At 45.4% G+C, this 26,029-nt stretch overlaps 1 protein-coding gene across 1 annotated transcript in view; it reads left to right on the forward strand.

Annotated features, from left to right (window-relative positions):
- The window catches only part of HFM1 (helicase for meiosis 1), a 2,890,879-nt gene that overhangs the window by 1,428,510 nt on the left and 1,436,340 nt on the right, over positions 1 to 26,029 (forward strand). The window contains exon 18 of the mRNA XM_086925623.1: positions 5,833 to 5,880. Coding sequence (XP_086781749.1) covers positions 5,833 to 5,880 — 48 coding nt within the window. The remainder of the gene's footprint in view (positions 1 to 5,832; positions 5,881 to 26,029) is intronic.

Below are 26,029 nucleotides of genomic sequence, written 5' to 3' on the forward strand. Positions count from 1 at the left end.
TAAACAACTTATGGTTTATTTTTGCTTTTCTGAAAACAGATAATTGCACTCATCGCTACCATCTACTTGAATTTGAGGCCCATTAAAACTCCATGAGCTTCATTTATCTATAAGAAAGGTAAAAGTTTCCGCCGAATCTACTAATTGTGACCAGGTTAAATGGATTAGAATTTTATTTCTTAATTGCAATTGGATTGTTTTGTGTTTCCATACAGACCATATCCACTATATGATGAATCGAGTGTTACAATATATAACGGAACAATGTTGTTGGTTAACTGACAATACCATCAAGAATTAAAAAATAATAATGAAATATGTACAAAAGATAATGATGCTGCAATATGTCTTGAATTATGTTGACAATCTCCTTTCTTCTGAGTATTAAGGTGTCATTGAATGAAATATTATGAATCAAAAAGCAATATAGTTTGTTATTAAATCATGTAGAGAGCTTAGGGTTTTTTGGATAATATATGCAAATCCCTTGAATGGGAATAAAACAGTTTTTTAATTATCGTTTTTACTGTTTTTTAGGGTATTCATGATTTAATTTGTCTGTCCTGAGGATGGTCTCCATAACGCAAGTCTAGAGACCGAAACGTCGACTGCGCTTATTCCACTGCTTTTAATGATATAACTTGCAAATAGGTGGATAAGCTACAACAATTGCTGCAAATAGGCTGTTTTATTGATATTTTTCCTATTGTAGCTTTTGCAACAAATGGTATACCCATGTATATTTTATTTTTGTTTTGTGAATAATTAAAACAAACAGAACTTTTCCATACACCCTGCTATTGCTCTCTCTTTTTATTACCGTTTGGTATTAGCTCTATTTGTTTAAAAACTTTGTCTGACACAAATTGTGCATCAGTGGTGTCAAATGCTTAGGACCACAAAATAATATATAATTTTGAATACTCTACAGTTTAACAAAACCCTTGACGGCACAATTACCCTTTCATACCTACCGCCCAAGCCCTCAAGGGTATATTGGGTTGCTCATTCTTAGTTGACATTCTCTGTATTAGGGCTGTTTGGTACCATACATCTCATCTTAATAAACCTGCACTAATTCCAGTGTCAGATATATTCAAAATGGCACATATAGGATCCCTTAGAAGGGTCCCCTGAAACCTACTATCCCTTAGCGTAGTCACCGACTGATCTAAGCCAGCCTTTCGTTGCCAGAGTTCTGATCTCATGGGGTGAGTGCTAGCGTGCCCAGAGGTCGAGAACAAAACATGTCCTGGGCGGAGGTATTCACACCTTCCCCCAGGTCAGGAAGAGCCATCTGTGGCGGAAAGCTTCAAAGCCATGGCCGCCTTTGAAATGTGACCCCAGTCTCTCCTGGTGAAAGGAGCAGGCCCCCTCCTGTCCTTACCCTCTTTTGGCAGAAAGATATCCAGGAAAACCTAGAAAGAATAGTAGGTGTGCCGCCCTCTGCCAACTCCACCCCTCAGGTGCTGGAGGTGAGGTGAAGCACATTTTTACTACTCACTGTCTTGAAGATGGTAGGACTGCTCCAATCAGGATTAGGGCTATGTCCCCCTCCCACAGAAGGAGGTATAATAGAGGGTGTAGACACCCCAGGTCAGGGGCCAGTGGCCACTTCCTGTCAGATCCTTGTAAATGCCGCTAAATGTAATATTTATGTGACATCCCCAGACCCTGAAACTAGATTTCACAGACACAAGAAGAAGCTGATTGAAGAAACTCAGTTGGACCGAAAACTGCAGACCTTGCAGTGAACTTTAGGCGCAAAGTCCTGACTGCCACAGAAGTCAACAATCGCCATCCTCCTGCTTATGTCGTCACTGTGTGGCTTCCATAAACCTCATAGGGTCATCAGCACTTTGCAAACTGCCATAGAAATCCCTCAAAATAGAGGTACTGTGGGCCATATTATCAAGAAAGGGCGATACATTATCGCCGCTTTTATCGTCAGGAAACTGCCGCTAAATCGGCGATAATGGGCTTGATAATATGTCCTTGTGAATTCCCATAGAAACCCAGGTTGTCACCAGAACCTGGGCTTCTATGGGAATTCACAAGGGCATATTATCAAGCCCATTATCGCTGCTTTAGCAGCAGTTTGCTGCCGATAAAAGCGGCGATAATGTATTGACCTTTCTTGATAATATGGCCCTGTATCCCTGCAGCCACAGCCGCCAAAAAAAGCAAAGTCTGGTCCAAAGTTGTCCAGCTCCCCAACCCGACCGACTTTCCGAGTACCAGCGAAAGGTACACCTGCTCTGGAGGGTCAGCTCGGCTTCTGCATCAAGTCGTGAGGCCCAAGGACCCACCAGAACTGAAATGTATGAATGCCCAGGGTACCGAATCCCTGGCTGCAAAAATCTGCAGAGCTGCATCTTACACCAGCACTGGAACTTTGCCTACTGGGTTGGATGACTGTATAAAAGGGGCCAAATATTTACACAAGCTAGTCAATCTGGCACTGTTATTATTCATGCACAGAATAGCCATGACTTGGAAGATAGTGTCGGCTGTACCTTTTAACATTTGGTTGGGAGACCTACAGAAATGGGTGCTAGCGGAAGTAGATGTCATGGCACTCATTAAGAAACGGACAGGAGGGAGCACGACTGGCATAGTGTGGGATATGTAGTGGTAGTGGTGGAAGCCAAAAACAATGGCCGCCCACCGGGATGGCAGCAAAGGCACGAGTGGTATGAGATCGTGTAGAGACCATCAGACTTTTGTCAGAGACGGCATTGCTACAACCTATGTGGGGGGTAAACACAAGCAAGTGGAGAAAACGAGCACCGGTGCAGTAACTTTTGAGGTGCTGTGGATATGAGATATATAGGTGACCTATAGTTCATTATACTACACCTACCCCATCCGATTGACATGCCAGGTAATGTGGCACCCCATTATTCTTGAACTAACTTGTAATATCGCTCCTTACAGATATATGCAAGTTGGTAAGGCCATTTACCTTTAACTTTTCGCAAGCAATTGTTTCTTGTTTTCTGTGTTTTTGTCATTTTTTTGTTCATTTTCTTGCTTGGTTCCTCTCCTTTTTGTTTTGTTTACTGAACTCAGTACCTCTAGGAATACCCAATTGGTACAAGTGGATACGGTAGCCAGGGTCTACTGTGAGTATGTTCTTCCCGAATACATTGTTGTTGCACTATTGTGTGTCGGACAAACCTCCGTATGATGTTTGTACAGTGATTGTTGTGAAAATCAATTAAAAAAATGTTTAAGTCGAAATTCCTGCTAGTTTGAATGAATACAAGGTGTTGAATTCTGTCTCAGGAAGCACGTTCAATCAGGTGATCACTCTTTGCTAGTGGTGTTCAGATTTCTGCATTCCACATTACTTCAGTTTAGAATGTAGAAGCAAATGCCCCAGCAGAACAGGATAGCCTTATCAGAAACTTTCAAGACAATCATACGTAGGTGATAAACAATGCTGTGCTGCATAATGCCTAAATAGATTTAATCTTCACGAACAGCAATGCCCAGACATTGCCTCCAGGTACTACAGACCAGAATTACCCTTTAGATTAACTGTTCAGGAAAGTTCCTGTACATCGTTCCACCAGTTTCTCTAAGTCCTTCAGTCACCATCAAGCTGTGGCATTTAATAGCTAGAATGATCCTCAGGGCAATGGTGATTCACCGACCCACATAATCTATTGCAAATACCACAAAGGAGGCTGCCATGCAGATTGGATCTATTTCACGAGTGTGACACCAGGTCTTGCATCCCCCACTTCCCTCATTGGTATTAGTACCCATCATGGCTGCTAAACCCATACATTATGGATATGTACACTTTCATCACAAGTGTATGAACATTCTGAGGTAATCAAATGCCCACCCCCTCTTCTGATTACTTCCAGTGAAAGGGATTCTTCATATGGAGCATGAGAAAAAAATCGACTCCACCAAGAGTAAAAAAAGAACAGTACTTCCATATCTTCTTTACTTGACAAAGTCAGGTTTGCAGTTCTCTTCTACTAAGGTATACTTAGTAGCTGTTACTGCTTACAGGAAATGTCCACTAACTTTTTTATTCAGAAATTTCATTAAAGATGTTCAAAATGTATGGATTCTCCATTTTACCTACGTCTTCCTTCCAGGATAATTTATGTAAATCTGCCTTTTCAGTAGTGATCGCAACAGCACTCCGGGTTGAGATCCATTAATTTATGCCTCCATGAACTGTTCACTGTATTTCATAATAAGATGGTCAGGATGTCACATCAAGCCTTTCTTCCTAAGGTGGTGTCAGACTTTCATGTTAATCAGTTTATTTCACTTCTCACCAGGGCCGGAATGGCTACCGGGCATTTCTAAGTAAACAATGTAAAACCAAATGGCTTTAAAGTATGCATAAAAACCATTTATTTTGCTTTCTTTGTTTAGAAGTACATACAGGTCCCCATCCACAAAATCAGCCCCATTGCAGTGAAATGGGTCCCCAGCTTTGCAGCCCACCAAAACGCCCGGTAGTCAGTCTGGCCCTGCTTCTCACCTTTTTCAAACTCCTCCTTCTCCCACAAAAGAATCTCTAATTTGTTAGAGGTTGTGAGAGTGTTAAACCTTCACCTTGATAAAAACAAGACACTCATAATTCCAAGCATTTGTTTGTAAATAACAGTCCTGCTGAAAGAGATTTAGCCTCTTCCGAGCAATCTGTTTTAGGATTGATTGTTTCATGTGTTCTATTGTTTCATCAGATAGTCAAACAATCCTTACCTGGTACACCAATAGCTTATTATACAAGAAGTAAAGCTAGTTAATTAAAGGTTGCCCCTATTGCAGAGGAATGCACCTAGCTACCTGGCTAACTGGCTACCTATAGTGAGGTTATTCATTTATGAGACTCTGCTGCCTTGAACAAAAGGCTCTAGAGCTGACACATATTGGCCAGTCTTCCCTGAGGAACCTTTTTGGGCAGAGCATAAACCTTTCATTTTTCTCATTTCTTTTGCTGCTTTTTTCAAGGAATGTGCTTGCTATGCTATTTAAAACTTATGATTGTCAGTGGATATCCCCTAAAGTAGAGCGAAAAACTATCATTGCTATCCTCCAGTGAGGTCATTAGCAAACCACCCACCTCCCCTTTGGAAGTAAATACATATTAATACCCTGTGCAGCAGGTTCACAATTCTCAGTAGAAAAGTATTGGAGCAATTTCCACATATAGGGCTTGTTGAGGATCCTGCTGATATGTGATTCCTTAACTGATTCCTTAACCAAGTGCTGCTAGTTTCCCCATTTTTTAAAGGCTGGGCGGGAATTCCGCCGCGGTGCGGGCGTTTCCGAGCGCGGGGGTGGGGCTGCGTCGGCCATTGGCCAACGGCAGCACTGGGGAGGTAGTGCTGCCGTCGGCCAATGGCCGACAGCAGCAAGGAAAGGGTTAATAATGAGTTTTTATTTGGAAACCTTTATAAATATTATGTTTTGTGAAAAGGTCTTTGGAATCCTGTGCATGGGTGAGTTTAATCAGTATTTGAGATTTCAGTGAAGATTTTCCAAAGCAGAACTAAGACTTCGGGTGAGTACTTTTTCTGATAAATAAGTGAGTTTTTCCTATTTCCATAGCCGAAGATATAGCAGGAGTAATGGGTTCATAACTACTATTCCTTATAGAGTTTGTGAAAAAGGACAAGTTTTCGAACAACGGATTTTATATTATGAAGGGTTTTAATCACAACTTAATTTCAAAGTATATTTATGTACTCTTGAACTGAATTGTGTAATTAATTGCAAAATGATGAATAAACTTACTCAACATTTCCTTTTTTAGAAAATATAAATGCTAAAATTAACGCTTGTTTTCCCACGTAGGTTTTCCATCTGGATTAGATAAAAATGGGATTGAAGAGAAATTACAGGGTTAGTAGTTACCTTTGACCTTATAAAATGCCTTGTACTTAAGAAGAAAGCAATGTTTCCGTTGTACCAGATATGCTTTAAGCATATGATTGTATGAATATTATTACTGCTATGTACGTTGTGATACATTTGTTGTCATTGATTTTTATATCAACCTTTTGCTTTCTGTGATAAAACATGTTTCTATGTGAATATTTTAGTCCTAGATTTCCATTCAAATGTTCAAGTTGTCTTTAATGATATAATTGTCGTTATATGATTATCTTGATCACCTTCATAATGTTTTTATATGGAGTGCAGCTTTTTCAAATGAAGCGCTGTCCCCCAAGCTGCATAGGACCTCAATAAAACCTGTAAAGAATTAAACAAAGACTTATAGAATTACAGATGAGTAACAATGATTGATGGATTTTTTTCACAGAGGGGTTCTATGTGATATCACATAAACAATAAGAGTGAAGCGTTTTCACATATATATATCTTTATTATTCGATCAGTTAAAATTTCATACACACATCATACATAAAATACAGCGAATATAAATTGGTAATAATCAGAGCAAGAGTTTAAGAACACAAGAGATAAAAGATTATTTGAAAGAATATAGCAGCTTGAATCCCCCATCATGATTTGACGCAGAGGAAAAATGGGTTACAATCATACAATAGCAAATATTTGTTAGAAAGATGTCTAAAAATGTCTAAGATGCTACACAGGGCTTCAGTCATGGCTATCCCTTAGAGTGCCTCTCATCCTGGTGGGAAGAATGTTTTTAACCACCTTGGCCCTCAGCCACCAGCCATAAAGGAGGTATCTGGATAAAGTAAAAACAAGCCATTTAGTAGTGTCCGATGTAAACGCATGTAAAAGACAACACACGTCGTGCGCGAACAACCCATTTTTTCCTCAATGTAGCATAAGCAGGACAAAAAAAAAGACAGTGAGCAATAGTTTCGGAGGCAGAATTACAACACAGGCACATTGAGGTGAGAGTGGAGTTCAACCATTTGCTTCTCACAGCGTTTAGGGGAAGGGTGCCAAATCTAAACTGGATAGAAAGTGCACATGCTTACGAGGGTTCTACATCATCCATGTACATTTCAAATTTACAGCAACTTTTAACATTTAAAATTTGTGCTGCTAAAATACCTGGTGACCTTAATTCATTGAGACCAGTATTAATGAAATTCCAATACATTATTTTTAGCGGAGGAAGCATATTCCTTGATATGGAGCGAGGATCTTTCCAGAGGGTACTCATCACTATTTTTAAAAGCCACCCCTGGACCTTCTCGAACCAGGGCAAGAGACCTGATTTCCTTTGTATGGACAGCAATTCTTCCATTGCATCTTTTACGGGTATTTGGGTTTTGCTTGTCCATAGTCTTACCCAGAACACAAGCACCTTTAGGGCAGCACAATGGGAGATTGATTTGAACCCAAGTTCAGTATGTAGTGTAATAGGGGAGTAGTCTTTGGGATGTTTGAAAGAGCTCTTAAGAATTTATTTTTGGCAACTTTTAATTGTTTAGTGTCCTCTAAACCCCAAAGTTCTGCTCCATAGAGTGCTGCGCCCAAGCCCTTTACCCTATGTATTTCTATTGCAGGGGAAACTGGGCGAAAAACTGAACGTTTGGCTCCTTTAACAATTGCACCATCAACTTGTTGTAATGTCAAAACACTCTTCAAAATTTGGGGGGACCATACCAAGTTCTCGTTAATTCTGACGCATAAGTAATCGAAGGCTTTAACCTGCTCTAAGAGTTGTCATTCCAGAAGCACTTTTCCCTTGGCAGATTTGCAGGGGTTGAAGACCATATACTTAGTTTTGAGACAGTTGGTTTTCAAGCCCCTAGAATCACACTTTTGAGAATTTAGTTACGTTTTGGTTGCCTGTTTGGGTCTTTCATATAAGTAGCCTGTCGTCAGCAAACAAGAGCGCAGGTATTTGCTTACCACCCAACTTCGGTAGGTCACCACAACAGTCATATAGCTCATTTATGAGCTCATTCATGCACAGGCTGAACAAGGTTGGAGCTAACATGCCCCTCTGACAAACTCCTTTCCTAATTGAAATATTTCCAGACTGCCTCCCATCTTGGTTCCATCTAACTCTGGCGTAATTATCCTGGTGTAACGTGGTTAAGAGGTGGAGTAGGTCATGGGGAAGTCCCATGTCCCTCAGGGAGGTTCAGAGCTGAGTACGGTCAATGGAATCAAAAGCGGATTTCAGGTCAACAAATACTACGTAGAGATGACCTTTCTTGAGTATGACCTTTTTCCATTTGAGCACTAACCAACGAAATACTTGGTCTAAGGTGCTAGTAGTGACACAAAATCCCACCTGCATATGTGAGATAATATTGTTGTCCTCTACCCAACCTTGAATATGAGTTAAAATAAATTTACAAAAACAAATTTCAGCCATGTCTATAAGGGTAATGGGCCTATAGTTTGCGGGGTCACCTTATCCCCTTTTTTATGTATGGGGATAATTTTGGTGCCCTTCCACGTACCCGGTATGGGACCTCCACGGATAATAGCATTAAAGACCGCATGAAGCAGGGGGACCGATATGTTTGGTTCTGATTTATAAAAATTTCCGGGAAGTCTGTTGAGCCTGGGGGCTTTGCCAATTTGGAGTTATGTGATTGCATTCTTGACTTCCAAAGGGAGAAACTCATGAATATGTGATGTTGCAACGCCACATATTACATTGTGGTAGGTAACAACGCGGATGTTACATCGTCCGTATTGTTACCACGCATGGCATTACAACGCAAGTTGTTTCTACAACTTGCACTAGATGGCATGCTGGACTTAGGAATAGTATAAATTACTATTCCTACTATTGTTAGCGCAACAGCAGGGAATGTGTTGGACTTAAAATTCAACACATTCCCTGATGTGCAACGATATCTAGCGCAAGTCGTTGAAACGACTTGTGATGTAATGCCATGCGTGGTAACAACGCGGACGATGTAATGTCTGCATTGTTACCAACGCGCATGGTACAGACAGCGTTGTAAACGCTGTCTCCCAAAACTCACATCCTCATTTGGATCAGACTCCTTGTTTTGGCCCCTGGGTACATTCCCTGTGATACCAACAACCTCACCATCCTCCGAGGAGTATAGTGCTTGAAAATACCCTTCCCAGGTGTGCAGCTGTATGTAAGAATCATTTTCGGCAACCTGATAGGTTACCCCCTTGGAAAGGAGATGCCAAAATAAGCAGCATTTTTTTTTTTGCTAGAAGCCTCAACAAGGGTACGCCAGCTCTCGGTTTCCCAGTTAAGTTTGGCCTCCCTTTGTATACTCTTGTAGTTCTTCCTTTTACTCAATATGTTGGACCTCGTTTCCTCATTTACTGCCTCCCTCAGTTCGGCTCTTGCCTGCCTACATTCCCTGTTATACCAGGGTTAATTTTTCTGCTTGTTCAGGAGCGAACCTCCCTGACATTTAAAAAAGGGGGAACTATTATTCGGCAGGTCTAGGTAGCTAGCTAGAATGCTATCATCATTTACGTTAGCATTCAATAACTTCAGTAGGAATTGCGTCACCTCATTGTAAATTCCGGCAAGGAGCTTGCCATCAGCAACTACATTTGGCCACTAATTCTCTTATTGTTGTTTGTGGTTACTACCTGACCCCTCGTTAAGCTACACTGAGATTAAAAAATCTGTAGCCCAGAACAACATAAAAGTAGGGCATTATAGTCACTATCATTTGAATCAAGAACAGCCATATCAATAACTTGTGGCCAAAGATCGACATTGACTAAAATGTAATCTATTCTACTTCTGGTGTTCCCCCTCTTAATGGTGTAATTTGACCTCGGTTCAGAAGGAGTCCTCCCATTACAATCCCGCACCCCATAGGTACGAGTAAGCGATAAGACTTGCTGTGCTACACAAGTACATCTTTTGAGAGGTGGGATTTGGAGCTTCATGATACCTCTAGCAACTTCCTCTTCCATGACTAGTTCCTGCACATAGTCCAAAGGCTCATACAATGTGTTGAAGTCTCCAGCTATAATAAGGGGGGTATCATTCCTATCTGATTCCAAAAAATTAACTAGCTTTGTCATGGTATTAGAGAGTTGGGGGGGGGGGGGTTGTAAACCTATTATAAATGTTAAAAATCCTAACATGAGTAGCCCCTTTTAGCGAGCTCAAGGCAATAGCCAATATCTCCTGGGAGTCTATGTTAAGGTCCTTGATTTTACATGCTAGATTGATATTAGCCCAGATCAGCATGCCTCCCGCAGGTCTGCCAGAAGGGGATTGTTTTGCCTCAATACTAAAGGAAACAAAGCCCACCCTAAAGATCGGTTCAATGGCCCACTTTTCTTGGAAAAGTCACAGATGGCAGTTAACCACAAGTGTGCCCCACTCTGGATCATTATGTTTGGAGCGTAGACCTGCAATATTCCATGAGAGAATATACAACTGCTCATCGATAGAGGATCTTTCCTTCACTAACTGCCTGACTTCAAGGGTGGGGCCGTTTATCGATATAATAGACGACCTCTTGGCAGATGTACTAGCTAAGTTATAAGTCTCTAATTCAATAGGAATAGGAGGTAGCAGCGCCTCAACAATGGGGCCGGGCAGGGTTAGTCTCTGGGGTGGCCTCCCTTGTGGACTTACTTGGGCATCTTTGTTAAGCTCTAGTCAATCAACCATGTCTAAACCTGTGAGTGCCTCAAATCTATTGCTGGTTTGGATGGGGAAGGACGCCTCTCTGAACTGGTCGGGTCGTGATAAACAACATATAGTGGGTGGGATGGGATTCCTGATTTAAGGTGTCTGTAAAAAAACCTAATCGCATAATGTCAATCCCCTGAGCGGAATCCTTACTGGGGGTATTGTTCCAGCTCCTGATTATAGACCCTGCAATATCCGGATTCCAGCAGGTTACAACCACACAATCACCGTCGATGGATTTGCTTAGGGGGCCAACCCATCCCACTCTTCTTTCCATCAAAATATCCTTATAACGTAAGATGTTAAATTCCGTTGAGTGGGAAAGCCAGTGGCAGACCTTGTTTTTCAATTCGATTGTCATTTCTTGGGTATTAGGGTGAAGCAAGAGAACGTTGGTGAGTATTACAACGTAGGGACAACATTCAGGAGGTAGGTCCAGGACCGCCTCATGTGGTGGAATGTCAGAATGGGGCAAAGCATTTAACTGGCTGGATTGTCGCTCTGGCATGCCAGCCCCCTTGAGACTGGTGTTAGAACTCAGAATACCAGGCCTGGATCTATTTCCCACAACTTCACAAGCATTTGTGTGGCTAGTACACTCAGAGCCCTTATTGACAGCCCCAAGAGCTACCCCTCCTGTCCCAGACAGTACTACTCTACGATCCACAGTTGTCTGGTTCCCCTGCTTATGTTAGGTATCTGTAGTGCCATGAGACCCCATCGTGTTGGGACTACCGTGAAAATGTAGTGGAATTTTCCCTCCCCCTTCCGAGGCACATGTGACCGATTTTATTATAAGGTCCACATTTTGCTCTAGCTTATCGAGTCTAGATAAGATTCGGTTAGGCTTCTTAGATAAAAGTTCTTAAAACTGATTTATAAAATTGTCAGTATCATATATAGGACTAGGTAAAGTGATGAGATCAGAGTCTTGCACAGTGACAATGGGTGTGAAAATACTAGAACGCCCTTTGCGTTAGGTCCTACAACTTTTTCTTTGCCCTAGTCTTGGCTCCAATTGCGGGTTCCATGTGTTTTGTCTTCTTTTTCATTTTTTACAGGAAGACCAGGGATAGTAGAAGTTGGGAGAGGGAGAACAGAATTTGCCGGGGATGGGAGTAGCTCAGTTTGGGGAGTAATTTGGGTCAGCTCACATTCCAGTATGTCATGATCAATTGCTTCGACCTCTCCACCAGACATGAGGTCTTGATTCAGTGTTACAAGAGAACTCCCCCTCAGCAATAGCCGGCGTTCAACTGCCATAATTTCCTTGTTAATGGCAGAGGCGGCTTTGATCAGAAAATAATCAAGTGTGGAATTTTGAAGAGTTTTAAGTGTCCCCTCCCTGGTCACCTGTTGCTTCCATTTAGCCATTTAAAGCGATAATAGAAAGATACTTGTTTGATCCTGGGAGCAAGAGACAGCGCACCATCAGGTGTCACCACTGTGCATAGAAAAACTCTGGCGACCCCAAGTAAGTATCAGCAGAGCGACTTACTTCAGATGGAGCTCCTGCAGGGACCAGCAAAGCACAGCACAGCCAAGAGGGTGGGCCCAGCCCAGTCTCTTCCGGGCTCTGACGGGCTAGGAACGGCCCACAATTGGCCCAGGCGCATCCGTACGCTCGCCACGGAGCGGGGCCCGCAAGTTGGATTTATGCTCCTTCGGGCGCACAGAACACCGTCAGCGCCTCCTGGCATGAGAGCAGGGCTGGCTGGGGGTTGGAGTCCCCTGTGGCGGCACGGCAGAGTGTTGATGAGCGGCTCCCGTGGAGCGGGGGACCGCGAGTTGGATTAATGCGCCTCCGGGCGCGTAGAACGCCGACAGCACCTCCTAGTGCGAGAGCAGGGCTGGCTGGGGGTTGGAGTCCCCTGTGGCGGCAAGGCAGAGAGTTTATGAGTGGCTCCCCACGTTTTCACATTCATTCATCTACTGTTTTAGGAACATGCATACATTGTGGGTCAGATTTACTATTCCAAGTCCAATTCAACACACATAGGGGAAAGTGCATACATTGGGGGTAGGGGGAGATCAGATTTACTATTTTATCTCAGGTTCAACAAACTTTAGTGAAAGGGCATACATTGAGGTGATTAGATTGCGTACACTGGAGGGGTTAGATTCAATATAACCCAAAAATATAAATGCACATTTTTAAAAATTATTCAAATGTGTTTTAAAAATTTACCAATACGTCTGAATTCTTTCAAAAACCTTTATTTCGGCAGTATGCCATAAAAGGGAACAGTGATGTATAAAAGCAGTGCTAATGGATGACAATATAGATTAATTTCAGCAAATTTACCACAGACACATTTGGTCAAAATTCATGAGTATAAAACACAGTTGATATGTGTTAAAATAATAATAAATAGATTTCATGTAATAATTTAAAAACATGTAAAAAAAACAATGAGTGGCCGTGGGCTGCCATACAGGCTTACGTTCGGGCAATTAGGAGCCTGCGCTTAAGCCACATGGCAGCCAAAAACTTTGAGATAGCAAATACAATCGGACCAGTTGTGTTGGCTTTTAAAATTCTAAAAACCTGCATGCATTGGCGGAAACCTAGATTTTTACATAAAGGAACAAGCCAGTGGTTCCTAGCCTTGTGATACCCCGGACAGAAAAACAGCACGTGAAGCTCGGTTTCAGTATCACATTTGCATGCTGGGCAGTTTTTTGGGGCAGCGGGTAACCACCTGCTGATGAGAGCTCGCAGTGGTAGAATCCCATGCCTCCACTAGACATATCATTTTTTTGCTAAATGTGGGTAAATGTCATCAAGAAATTGCTCAAATAAATAAAAAACTTTGACCAGCAAGAAAGAGGCTTTTACAGAGCCAATTTGTGGGTTGCATAGTGCAACGGTAAGTCTATCGGCACGAAATATGTTTGTGAGCTGGGTGCGCGACAGCTTTTTGCAACCCCGCTCTGGGTCAGACCATAGCTCAGAGATTACTTACCTTGTGAATTCTTTTCTTATGTACGCAAGCCAGGGAATATTCCCTGTACCTGTAAAGGTCAGTATTTCCTTGAGTTCTTCTCTATAATGTAACAGCTACGGAGTTACCCAGAGCCTGCGCCAAAATCTCAAGGGTTTTAGCGCTAGCTCTTCATCGATCTGTCTGATTCCCAGATCAAACCTTAAGGGAGGAGTGGGGTGCTAGACGGTAGTGTTAACAGCCCTCTAAGAAATTTGTTTTCGGTCCTGATGATTTCAGACCTGTTGCAGTAGCCCCAAAGTTCGCCCCCATACATAATGGCACCCCTAGCTTGTGCTTTGTAAACCTCCAATGGCAGTACCACAGGTTTAATTATGGACTTATTAGATAGTCTAAGAATTCCGCCCGAGAGTTGAGCCAGTTTTAATTGTGACTTGATCTGCTGGGGGCCCCACATCAGGTTTTCATTAATTGTGACCCCCAGATAGTCAAAAGTGGTTACCGTTTCTAATATCGTTGGCCTTAAACTTGTGTTTGGCCGTGTAGATCTCGGGGGATTGAAGATCATGAATTTTGTTTTCAAAGAATTGATCTCCAAACCACGAAATGTGCAGAATTCCTGAAAACCATCCAATATTCGCTGGACGCCCATTGGGGATTTAGAAAGCAAGAGGGTGTCATCGGCAAACATGATTGCAGGAACCATGTTGCCTGCTAGCTTTGGCGCATCGTTGTGCAGGATTACAAAGAAGGTAAACTTCCCCAACAATGGAAAGAGGCAGTGGTGAATCCCATTTGAAAAAACTCCACCCACCCGTGGACAGAACTCTCCAATCTCCGCCCCATCTCTCTTCTGCCCCTCCTGAGTAAACTGGCCGAGAAACATGTCAACACCCACATGTCCAGTTTCATTGAGGCGACAGGGGGCCTGGACCATTCACAATCTGGGTTCAGGCCCAACTACAGCACCGAATCAGCACTCCTCTCCGTGACCGACAACATCAAGATGTCACAGGATAGAGGAGGCTCAATGATTCTGGTGCTGTTAGACCTGTCGGCCGCCTTTGATACTGTGTCTCACAAGATCCTCATAAGCCGTCTAAAGGGAGTGGGCATTGGAGGTCAGGCCCTTTCTTGGTTGGAGAGTTTCCTGTCCGGGCGCTCACAATCCGTCAGCCTGGGACCCTACCGATCCTCCACAAGGGTGCTCACAAAGGGGGTGCCACAGGGCTCATGCTTAAGCCCCACATTGTTCAATGTGTATGTGGCCCCCCTCGCTGAGATTGTGAGGAAATATGGATTCACCCCGGTGTCTTACGCTGACGACACCCAACTCCTCTACCCTTTCCATTCCCTCAGCGCTAATGTTAGGGAAAATTTCGCCGAAGGAATGAGGGCTATTTCCAATTGGATGGCTTCCAACCGCCTCCAATGCAACGTCGGCAAGACGGAACTAATGCTCTTTGGAAAAGCCTCTATACTGTGGTCCCCTGAGTGGTGGCCCCTGGATCTAGGTCCGGTACCTTCCCCAAAATCAACAGTAAAGAATTTAGGGGTGAAGTTAGATCAAAATCTAACCTTAAAAGAACATGTGAACGTGATTGCAGGGGCATGTTTCCATACCATTGGACTGTTGAGATGAATCTTCCCCTACCTCCCGGACAATTACAGAAAGACCCTTGTACAGACCATGGTAATAAGTCGCCTTGACTACTGTAACGGGCTCCTGATACAAGCCAATGAGGATGCCATAAACCGTTTACAGGTGGTACAGAACACGGCGACAAGATTGATTCTGAATGCTCCCCCAAGAACCCCCTCCAAGCCCTTACTAAAAAAACTTCACTGGCTCCCAATACGGCAACGTGTTAAATTTAAAATCTGCTGCACCGTCCACAAGTGCCTACTCGGGAATGGCCCCAAATATCTGAGTCAAACACTACACCCTTACAAACCAGATAGATCCCTACGTTCAAGTAACCAATTGCTGATAAAAACCCCTCTTGTAAAAAAAAAAACAGGCAGGGCGGCCGTGCCTTTTCTTTGGTCGGGCCCACCCTATGGAACAACCTGCCCTTCAGTTTAAGACAAATTTCCAACCATCTCGCTTTCAGGAAAAAGCTAAAAACCATACTGTTCCTAGAAATATGATTGGACCGCTCTGCCTACCAGTCCTCAGCTCAATTACTACAACTCCTCTATAAGTACATCTAAAACGAGCAAAGCGCGGAGATACTCCGTAAGGAGTTTATTCTTGCGCTATACAAGAAATTAAATAAATAAATAAGATGCAAGATTACTCCGTTGACATAGAGGCAGAACAGTGTTGGCGCGAGCACGCAGCCCTGCCTTACCCCCCTGCCAACACGGAATCTAGATGAAAGGTGCCGTTTTTCCCACATCTAACTTGGCCAAAATTGGCCTCATGTAGCCTCATCAAAACAGACAGAAGGTGCATGGGAATGCCAAGCTCAAGAAGAACTGCCCATAGTTTCCCTCGAGGAACAACGCCAAAGGCGGAGTGGAGGTCGGCGAATACCATATAGAGGCTGCCACCCTCTATTCTCACTGTTTTCCAATACAAAAGTTGTAAGCGAAAAATGTGGTCTACAGTGGAGGTATTCTTCCTAAACCCCGCCTGGTATAGACTAAGGATTGCAGACTCCATCCAGTCCTGCAACCGGTCGAGGATGAGTCTTGCAAAGATCTTCTGGGGTACATCAATGAGGCTGATGGGTCTGTAGTTGGATGGGAGCAGAGGTGAGCCCTTTTTAAATATAGGCACTATCTCTGCTCCCAGCCAAGTACAGGGAACCCTCATGCCTCTCAGAATTGAATTAAACAAAATCCGAAAGTATGGGCCTCAGACTCTCAGTTCCTACTTGAAGAGATCCCCCGGGAGTTTATCCAAACCTGGGGCTTTACCTGAGGCAAATTTGGAGATGGCATTACACACTTCTGGCACCGTAAACTCAATCACCTCAGGGTGCAGAGTTAGTGCGGACATGGCGACTAGGTCCTTAGTATCATCAACGAGACCCTCGGTGGAATATAAGGCCCAGCAGTGACCTTCCCAGACTTCTGGCGCTATGTTCGGTTATGTTGCCGCTTTCGGCTCGCTATTGCCATTATTGATTATAAACCAAAATTTGCGGGAGTCTTTAGTTGCAAGCGCCAGAGATAAGCTGGACCACTTTTCGTGATCCCACTCTTCCTTGGCACAGTTAGTCAGCCATTTACTGTGTAGCTTCCTGGTTTTAACTGCAGTTCTATCATTGTCTTTTATAGCCTGCAATAGCTCTGATTTGGCCCTCCTACAAGCTGGATTGTACCATGAGCAGTGGGACACCCTTTTTGCCCTCCCCGACACCCGAGGGTTGAGTGACTCGGCCAGATTTAACAATAATTAATTAATTAATTGTGTGCTTATATAGCGCAGGAATCACTCCCGAAGGAGTACCTCCGCGCTTCGACCGCTGCGAAACCCTTCCTGGCTTCCCTGAGAGATGGTCCCTTAGTGGGTATCTCCAGGGTGAGACCAGGCATCCCCGGCGGTCTGGTGGGGCCGTTGGTGAAGATGAGGCAAGCTAGTGCCCAGAGTTGCAGAGTGTGATCGCTGATCAGAGTGGGCACCAAGGCGAGAGAATTATCGAGTCCGCTGACCCTGGTCCAGAAACCTGCCGCGTCGGGAATCGAACCCTGGTCCCGGGCCGTCCTCTGCTCTCGGGTCTGCCGCCTCTAACCAGTGAGCCACACTACTTCACACAATAAGCCCTCATGAATGGCCTCCAGCTTAGTTAAGTATTCGTGGGATGCTGGTTGGTTAATTAGCGCTGCAACCTCACTAAATAAAGGAATTATTGAACTGTAGAGTTTCCCTAGTTGTTCTGGTTGGTCCACTAATTTATGCCAACTGACTCTCTGCCTGTCGTTGGATACTGTAAGATTACCATCATTGGCGTCAGGAGCTAGAGCACCATTCCTACTGCTGTAGGGTATACCCAATTCTAAAATAAGGGCGTTGTGATCACTGTCTGCTCTTATGACAACATTAAAATCAATGACCAGTGGCCATAGCCTTGTCTCAGCAAAAATATAATCAAGGAGGGACATTTGTCCTGGTTTATTATAAGTACATTTGGCTACGATGTCGGAGGGAGTTCGGCCATTACAGGCATGTAGGGAATGATTTCAAGTGAGAGCCGTAATTTGAATAGTTAAAGGCGACCCTGCTTTAGGAGGGGGAGCCTGAGTCACAGGTATAGCCCAATGATCATCCTCTGTGGTTTGGGACTCATCGTTTAGGCCCTTGAGAGGTTCAAAATGGCAATTCAAATCACCACATTCCAGCAAGCGAGTACCACTCGGGATTGTTGGAATAAAGCAGGATAAATCTTCAATAGTGCTAGACTCGCTGGCTGGACTTACAGGGCGGGAATAACCATTAATCAACGCAATATTGAGTGCATTAGGCCAAGTAAGAACTACGCATTGGATATCTTTCGAGTGGGTGTTTAAAAATGTAGTAGTGCAGCCAAGGTGGGTGCCGACCTATATAGTAAGGCACCCGGACGGGCGGCCCTTCCCTCCCCATACAGCCGGGACATAGAACGTAGCAAAACCTATCCGGATTGCTCAGTTTGTGCCCACGTCTCCTGAAAGAGGCACATGTCGCTTTCGTCCACAAAGGAGCCCCATTCAGGACAAGTCAATTTGTTGGGCAACCCTGCCAGATTCCACGATAGTATTTTAAAGGAATCAGGCCCAGGACCCCCAGCCTTGCCTTTAGGTGCAGCCAAACTTCCCACCTTGGTCTGGATCACTGTATGCGCTGGAGGCAGCGGTAAGTTATCAACCACAGCTACAAAGATTATGGGCTCACTGCTTCTACCAGTGGAGAGTAGGCTATTGCTATGGATGGGTAGTGTTGGTGTGTTTGCCATGCTTCTTCCCCCCCCCCGTCCTGGCCCCACTAGAACTATCTCCTTTTCTTTCTTTTGTGTTATCACTCACTACCCTCTCGGCTGTGTCTATATCAATCACTTCCCCAATTGTATCCCCTGATAAACACCACCGTCAATCCACCATGTCCAGGGTACTGTATCTATCATTTAGACATATTGCCGCTGGACCTGGAGGGTCTCTAAGCCTGCCCAGGCTAGTTCCATTCGCTATTGGGCACCCTACCAAGTTCCAGGAGTGTTCAAGACCTTTGCTAGTGCCGAAGTGACCCGGGGGATAGAAGTATGACAGGGGGAGCGACTGGATAGCTGCCCCAGAGCTGGACTGGCCCCATTGGCAGATGTGGGACACTGTCGTGTGTCTCTAAAATTTATCACAACACAGTCACCCGGTAGGTCCTTTACCTTTTTGCCCACCCAAGACACCCTGCGAACAAATAAGAATTTCGCTAGTCACAGATGGTGGTAGTGGTCTATTTTTGTTAAGCCAATCTGTGACTTTATTCTTCAATGAAGCATGTGACTCTTCACTCACATTCTTTAATTCAGGAACCCCGGCTAAAACCACCACGTATGGGCTGGATTCAGGTGGTAAATTAATTTGTATGGGCCTTCAGTTACTAGTGCACTGCTGCTGTGTAGGTATATTAGGATTATTGCGCGGTACAGAATTATGTCGCAAATTTGAATTCGGGCCAGAGATAGAGCCTGCCACAACTTGCCCTCTGTACCCCTTACCACACTCCCAGGCCCTTGTACTTTGGAGTCTAGTATGACTGGCCTACCTAAACCCGCAGCATTAGGATCTACTACAACTGGCTTAGCTGGACCCACAATGTTTAAACAATTTGAAATCACAGGTGAGTGCTTATCATCAACCTTTGTTAGTTTGTAAACGGCCCCTGCAGTCTGGTTAAGAGCATCGGTTAAACTTGTTAGGTTGGCTTCCATAGCAGCCAGTCTGTGGATGAGGGGTAATAAAAGGTGGGGAAAAAGAACCCCCAATTTATCCCAGAAGGCATTGTTTAAAATGGGCACTTGAGCAGTTAAGGTGTCGATAGTCACAGGTTCTGCAACAAGTGTCACTGGCTCAGTCTCTTCATGATGTTCCAGGGATTTCCACTCAGCCTCATCCAGCCTTCTTTTCTTCGGTTTGGTGGGGCAATTTTTCTTTAAGTAGCCTACTTCCCGGTTTTTTTAGTGGATCCTGGCATCTTTAGTGAATAATCTTTTCTGCTCATTAAACGGGCAGTCATCGACCTTGTTTTAGGGCAAGATAGCTCAACTGGTGCCCTTGTTTCTGTTACAGGGTCTGTCAGGTCGTTTCTTGATGTATTAGCCGCCCTGAGGGGGGAGAAATTACCACTTGAAACATCTTGTGTAGGTGAATTAACCGGCATATGTCCACCCACCGACTGACAGGAGTGTGCAAGTGTATCGAGTGACAGCCGACGTTCAGTTACTGCTATCTCTTGCGCTAGCACACTCGAGGCTCTTGTAAAGAAGTAGTCCAGTGTTCCCATCATGCCCCCACTTTTCATACCCGACTTGTCCTTAATGGTGCCAGACGCCATCACTAATTGGTGAAAAGTTGTGGCCCTCGGATGGAAAGCTTAAATCTATAGTGCTTGACTTACGAAGCGACATTGATCATCAGTCTCCAAGGCCAGAGTTAAGAGAGTGGGCCTGCTCCGGACTCGAACGGGCTCAAACGGGCCCGCCCTCGGCCCAGGCTTTGCGAGGCGGGGGCGTTCCCAGTGATGTAGGCTGTAGGGCGTCAGGGGGTGGAGCGCGGTGACGGTGGCTGTGGGGATGTAGATGGAGCCCCGCTGTGCTCTCTTCCTCCCTCAGCTGGACACGGCCGCGAGCAGTCTTCAGGCGGCGTCAGGGGGTGGAGCGCTGTGACGGTGGCTGTGGGGCTCCTGGTCAAAGTCAAAGTCAAAAGATTTATATAGCGCGCTACATACCCATAGGGTCTCAAGGCGCTTGAGGAGGGGTGAGGAGTTACTTGTCAAATATCCAAGTTTTAAGTTGCTTTCTGAATGCTATGTGGTTCTGAGTAAGGCGGAGGTGAGTAGGAAGAGAGTTCCAAGTTTTAGCTGCCAGGTAGGAGAAGGATCTGCCTCCCATGGTGGTTTTGTTGATGCGAGGTACAGTGGCAAGAGCTTGGTTGGAGGATCGTAGCTGACGGGAGGGGGTGTAGAAGGACAGTCGTGTGTTGAGGCATTCAGGTCCAAGTTCATAAAGTGCTTTGTGTGCATGGGTTAGGAGGCGGAAAGTAATCCTCTTATTTACGGGGAGCCAGTGTAGGTTTTTCAGGTAACCAGAGATGTGTTCTTTACGCGGGATGTCTAGTATGAGCCTGGCAGAAGCGTTCTGGATGCGTTGGAGTTTTTTCTGGAGTTTTGCGGTGGTACCGGCGTAGAGGGTGTTTCCGTAGTCCAGGCGGCTAGTGACCAGTGCGTGGGTGACCGTTTTACGAGTTTCGGTGGGGATCCAGCTAAATGTTTTTTTGAGCATGCGAAGAATGTTGAAACAAGATGATGAAACGGCGTTGACTTGTCTGGTCATCAAGAGTGAGGAGTCCAGGGTGACGCCCAGGTTCGGTGCGTGGTCTGTCGGGATGGGTGCCTTTCCAAGGGCCTCTGGCCACCAAGAGTCGTCCCAGGCGGAGGGGGAGGTGCCTAAGATGAGGACTTCTGTTTTGTCGGAGTTCAGTTTCAGACGGCTGTGCTTCATCCACTCGGCTACTTCTTTCATTCCTTCGGGTAAGTTGGTTTTGGCGGTGTTAGGGTCTTTGGTGAGTGAGAGGATCAGTTGAGTGTCGTCAGCGTAGGAGATGATGTTAAGGTTGTATTGGCGAGCGATGGTCGCAAGGGGGCTCATGTATACGTTGAAGAGGGTGGGGCTGAGAGAGGATCCTTGTGGCACGCCACAAATGACTTCAGTGGCCTCTGACTTGAATGGTGGGAGGCGGACTCTCTGGGTTCTTTCGGTGAGGAACGAAGTGATCTATTCCAGTGCTTTTCCTTGGATTCCGACGTTTCTGAGGCGCTGTAGAAGGGTGCTATGACAGACTGTGTCGAAGGCAGCGGAGAGGTCTAGGAGGATGAGGGCGACTGTGTCTCCGTTGTCCAGTAGAGTTCGAATGTCGTCAGTTGCAGCGATGAGTGCGGTCTCAGTGCTGTGTTTGGCTCGGAAGCCGGACTGTGAGGAGTCAAGGGATTTGCTGGTTTCGAGGAAGGCGGCGAGTTGGTTGTTGACAGCTTTCTCGATGACTTTGGCCGGGAATGGAAGAAGCGAGATGGGGCGGTAGTTTTTGAGTTCGGAGGGGTCAGCTGTGGGTTTTTTCAGAAGGGCGCTGAGTTCTGCGTGTTTCCAGCTTTCCGGGAAGGTGGCGGAGTTGAGGGAGCAGTTGATGACATCTCGGAGGTGTGGTGCTATGATGGAGTCTGCTTTGTTGAAGATGTGGTGAGGGCCTGGGTCAGTTGGGGATCCTGAGTGGATGGAGTTCATCAGGCAGATGGTGTCCTCAGTGGAGATTGGGTTCCAGTCGTTGAGGGTGTTCAGGGGGGGTGAAGGTCCTGCAGAAGGTTGGGCGGGTTGGTCTCCGGGTCAATAGTTGAAGCTGTTGTGGATGTCTGAGATTTTGTTGTGGAAGAAGGAAGCTAGGGAGTCGCATAGGGCTTGGGAAGGGGTGATGTCGTTGGAGTTGGCTGATGGGTTGGTGAATTCTTTGACGATGTTGAATAGTTCCTTGCTGTTGTGGGCGTTGTTGTCTAGTCGGTCTTTGAATGCGGCTTTCTTGGCAGACCGGATTAGTTGGTGGTGTATACGGGTGGCGTTTTTGAAGGCGTCCCTGGTGCTGGTGTTTGGGTCTTTTTTCCAGGACTTCTCGAGGGAGCGACAAAGTTTCTTCGATTTCTTAAGATCATCGTTGAACCATGAGGCGTTTTTGCTGCCTGGTTTGCTTTCACGTTTTTTCAACGGGGCTAGAATGTCGGCGCTGTTGGATATCCATTGGGTGAGGTTAGTGGCTGCTTGGTCGGGGTTTGAGGAGTGGACAGGGGGGTTTTGAAGAAGCGATGAGGAGATCTGGTCGATGGTGATTTTGTTCCAGTTTCTTCGCATGGTGGGTTGAGGATGGTTGTGGATTGTGGACTTGTTGTATGTGAAGTGAACGCAGCTGTGGTCCGTCCAGTGAAGAGCTGTGGTGTGACTGAAGGAGACATGTTTGCTGGAAGTGAAGATAGGGTCTAGTGTGTGGCCAGCAATGTGGGTGGGGGTAGTGACCAGTTGTTTGAGTCCGAGGTTGGCAAGATTGTCCAGAAGGTTGGTGGTGCTGCCGTTGTTGCTCTTTTCCAGGTGAAAATTGAGGTCTCCCAATAGAATGTAATCCTCGGAGGGGAGGGAGTGTGGGGTGATAAAGTCAGTGATGTCGTCACTGAATTGTGCACGGGGTCCTGGACGCCGGTAGACGAGGGTGCCTCTGAGTGTGGTTTTGGGGTCGATGTGGATCTGGAAGTGGAGGTGTTCGGCGTTGGCGAGGTGGGCGTCGGAGCTGGTTGAGATGCGGATGGAGTTCTTATGGACGATCGCGATGCCTCCTCCTGTTTGCTCGAAGCGGTCCTTACGGATGATCTTGTATCCTTCCGGGATGGCAATGGTGATGTCTGGGGCTGATGAGGCATTCATCCATGTTTCTGTTAGGAAGGCGACGTCCGGTGAGATGGAGTCGAGTAGATTCCAGAGGTCGATGGCTTGTCTGTGGACCGAGCGGGTGTTGAGCAGGATGCATTTTAGGTGGTTGGTGTCAGGACTCTGAGTGGTGATGGTGGGTGAGGAGCTGGTTTTGGTGCCGTCGAACTTGCAGGAGTTGCAAGAGAAGGGTCCATGGGTGAGTCCAGGAGCGGCTTGGACGCAGTTGGGGGAGCGGCCGGGGTTAAGGGCTAGGAGGGTGGAGGCGTCGTAAGTGATGCGGGAGGGCTGGGCAATGCGAGGGCCAGGGGGTATGGCGCTGGGCGTGGTCCAGGCGCGGACGGGCGTAGACGGGCTTACCTTTGGCGCACCTTCGGCGCGGCCGTAGCGCGTGGACGCTGCGCGTGGGACCATCAGACATAAATGGACAGTGGAGGGGGCGGAGCGTGGGAGGGGGAGCTGGGAGGCGTGGGCGTAGGGGGAGGGACGGGCTGCAGGCACAACAAAATGGTGTCCAAACAACAACAAGAAGGACAGCACTACGCTATGGGCGCAATCAGGCAGCAATTGACCTCAGGGGGCAGTGCGGGAAGAGCCGACTAGCGGTGTAATACAAGATAAAAATAACAATACTTTAAATCACCACACAAAGCGATGCGGAGCACTACGCCACCGATCGAGTTCTAATTCTATGTCCTTAAAGCTATGGCAGAGGAGAGGAGCAGCGCTACGCACACAGCCACAATGTTGATGAAATATGCAAAGAAAGCAGGGCGGAGCGCTACGTTACAGTTCGAATGCTAAAGCAATTTAGATGAAATATAAGGCAATGTGGAGCGCTACGTTACAGCTCGAATGCGAAAGCAATTTAGATGAAATATAAGGCAATGTGGAGCGCTACGTTACAGCTCGAATGCGAAAGCAATTTAGATGAAATATAAAGCAATGAGAAGCAGCGCTACGATACCACAGCAGCGCTATGATGTCGGGAGGAAGGCTGGAGTGACCGCTTTCCAAGGAGTCAAGCAAGTCACTGCTGGTAAATGGAGTCCTGCTGTGCTCCCTTCCTCCCTCAGCTGGACACAGATGCGGCTTCCAGGCACACAGACCGCTACGCTTACTTCACTTTGTCTTGCTTTTCTTGTAGCTCACACATGAAAGCACTTTCAAGCCAATCAGTTCAGGGTGTGCCCAGGAGCCCTGCAACAGGCCCGGGAACCCTTCGAACCCAGGTTCAGCAGTGCCGCCTGAGATGGGGCTCTCCACAGGAGCTCGGCCTGCCAGCACCAGCAGCTCGCGCGATGCCCGCCTCATTTGCATGACACATCTGAATTATTAAAGAAGCTATTCAAACTCCCTAATAAAAAATTGAATAAACAATATACCTGAAGCTCGACATAGAAAACACGAATTACATATTGACCTTTCTTATTATACTTGTGAACATTTCATTCAGAAAACACATTTTAGCTGCACCCCAATACATCCAAAATCAATATTAACAACTTAATTAACTATTTTATATAAAATAATCAGATTATCACATACTTCAATCTGTTACAAAAATAAAGTTAGTCAAATATGATATTTAAAAATTAAGATAATTTATAAACAAATTAATTATTATAAAATATTATATCTTTCCTAAGACTAACCACTCACTCACCAACAAACTCCACACCCCAAAAAATAAAAATAAATAATTTTACAATTCTAAAATATATCATCAAAAAATAAACAATGCCAGATATTCTACATTTTAAATTATAATTTTAAACACTTTCCCCCAATACCCAATAAACACAATAAACACAAATGTGCATTATTACATAGTTGAAATTATTTATTAAACATATAAACTAATATTAACAACATAAATATTTTAAAAAAAAGGTAATACTGTAATTTAATCAGCATAATAACAAACAGTATTATAGTAAACAATATTTTAATCCTCAATAGTATTGTAAAACAGTAAAAAAGGATATACTTCCCTTCTGTAATTTTACCCATTGTATTTTTCTAGACTCAACATATTGACAACTCATGCCCTAAAGTAACGGATTAGGACGTGGACCAAGTGTGAGATTTGCCCTCTCGACCACAAAGGCAGTTGTGAAGGATTGGCGGCCAAATGGGTCAGTCAGGAGTTTTTCTACGAATCCATCAAGACGTCCAGTGCTTGTGGACTCGGGTATTCCAAGTATTCGAACATTGTTATGCCTTCCCCTGGTTTCTCCATACATTTTAGTCATTTAGTGGTCTGAGCAGAGCCATCTTCCAAGTCGGAAATCCTGCCCTTTCCGATGTCAAGTCTCCCCTCATATTGATCCAGCCTCGCTCCCATGGTGTTTAAGCGATTGTCCAGCTAGTCGATGCTTGTGTCCAGAGCCTTAAAGCTCGCCCTGAGTTCCAACAGGAGGGCGTCTGTTCCCGGTGCAGCAGCTGCAGGGGCCGCAGGCATGTTATCACCCTCCGCCATCCCAGAGCTAGGGTGCTCCACCCCTCTTCCAGCTTTATCAAAGATTAACTTACGTTGATTAGGGTCACCGCGGACTATGTTCACTAAAGGAGAGGAGTTATTGCTCCCCTGTGAGTTGAGTTTGCTGTGTAAGCGTGGGTAGGGCAGGCAGGCAGTCCATCGGTACTGTATTGGCTCATGGCAGCAGTGCAGCTCTAGGGGTATGGAACTGACTCCCGGCGCCTTGCCACTCAAACTGCATGCTGAAGTCTTATATGCGGCCTCCCCAGTGTTGCTGTTTGTCTGATATGGTGTAGTGCAAACACTAGGTGGACAGAGAAGTCTGTTCTTATGTATTTGACCGCTCCCACTAACG

This window comes from Lissotriton vulgaris, chromosome 1_1 (genome assembly GCF_964263255.1).
Source record: "Lissotriton vulgaris chromosome 1_1, aLisVul1.2, whole genome shotgun sequence".
Taxonomy (NCBI): Eukaryota; Metazoa; Chordata; class Amphibia; order Caudata; family Salamandridae; genus Lissotriton; species Lissotriton vulgaris.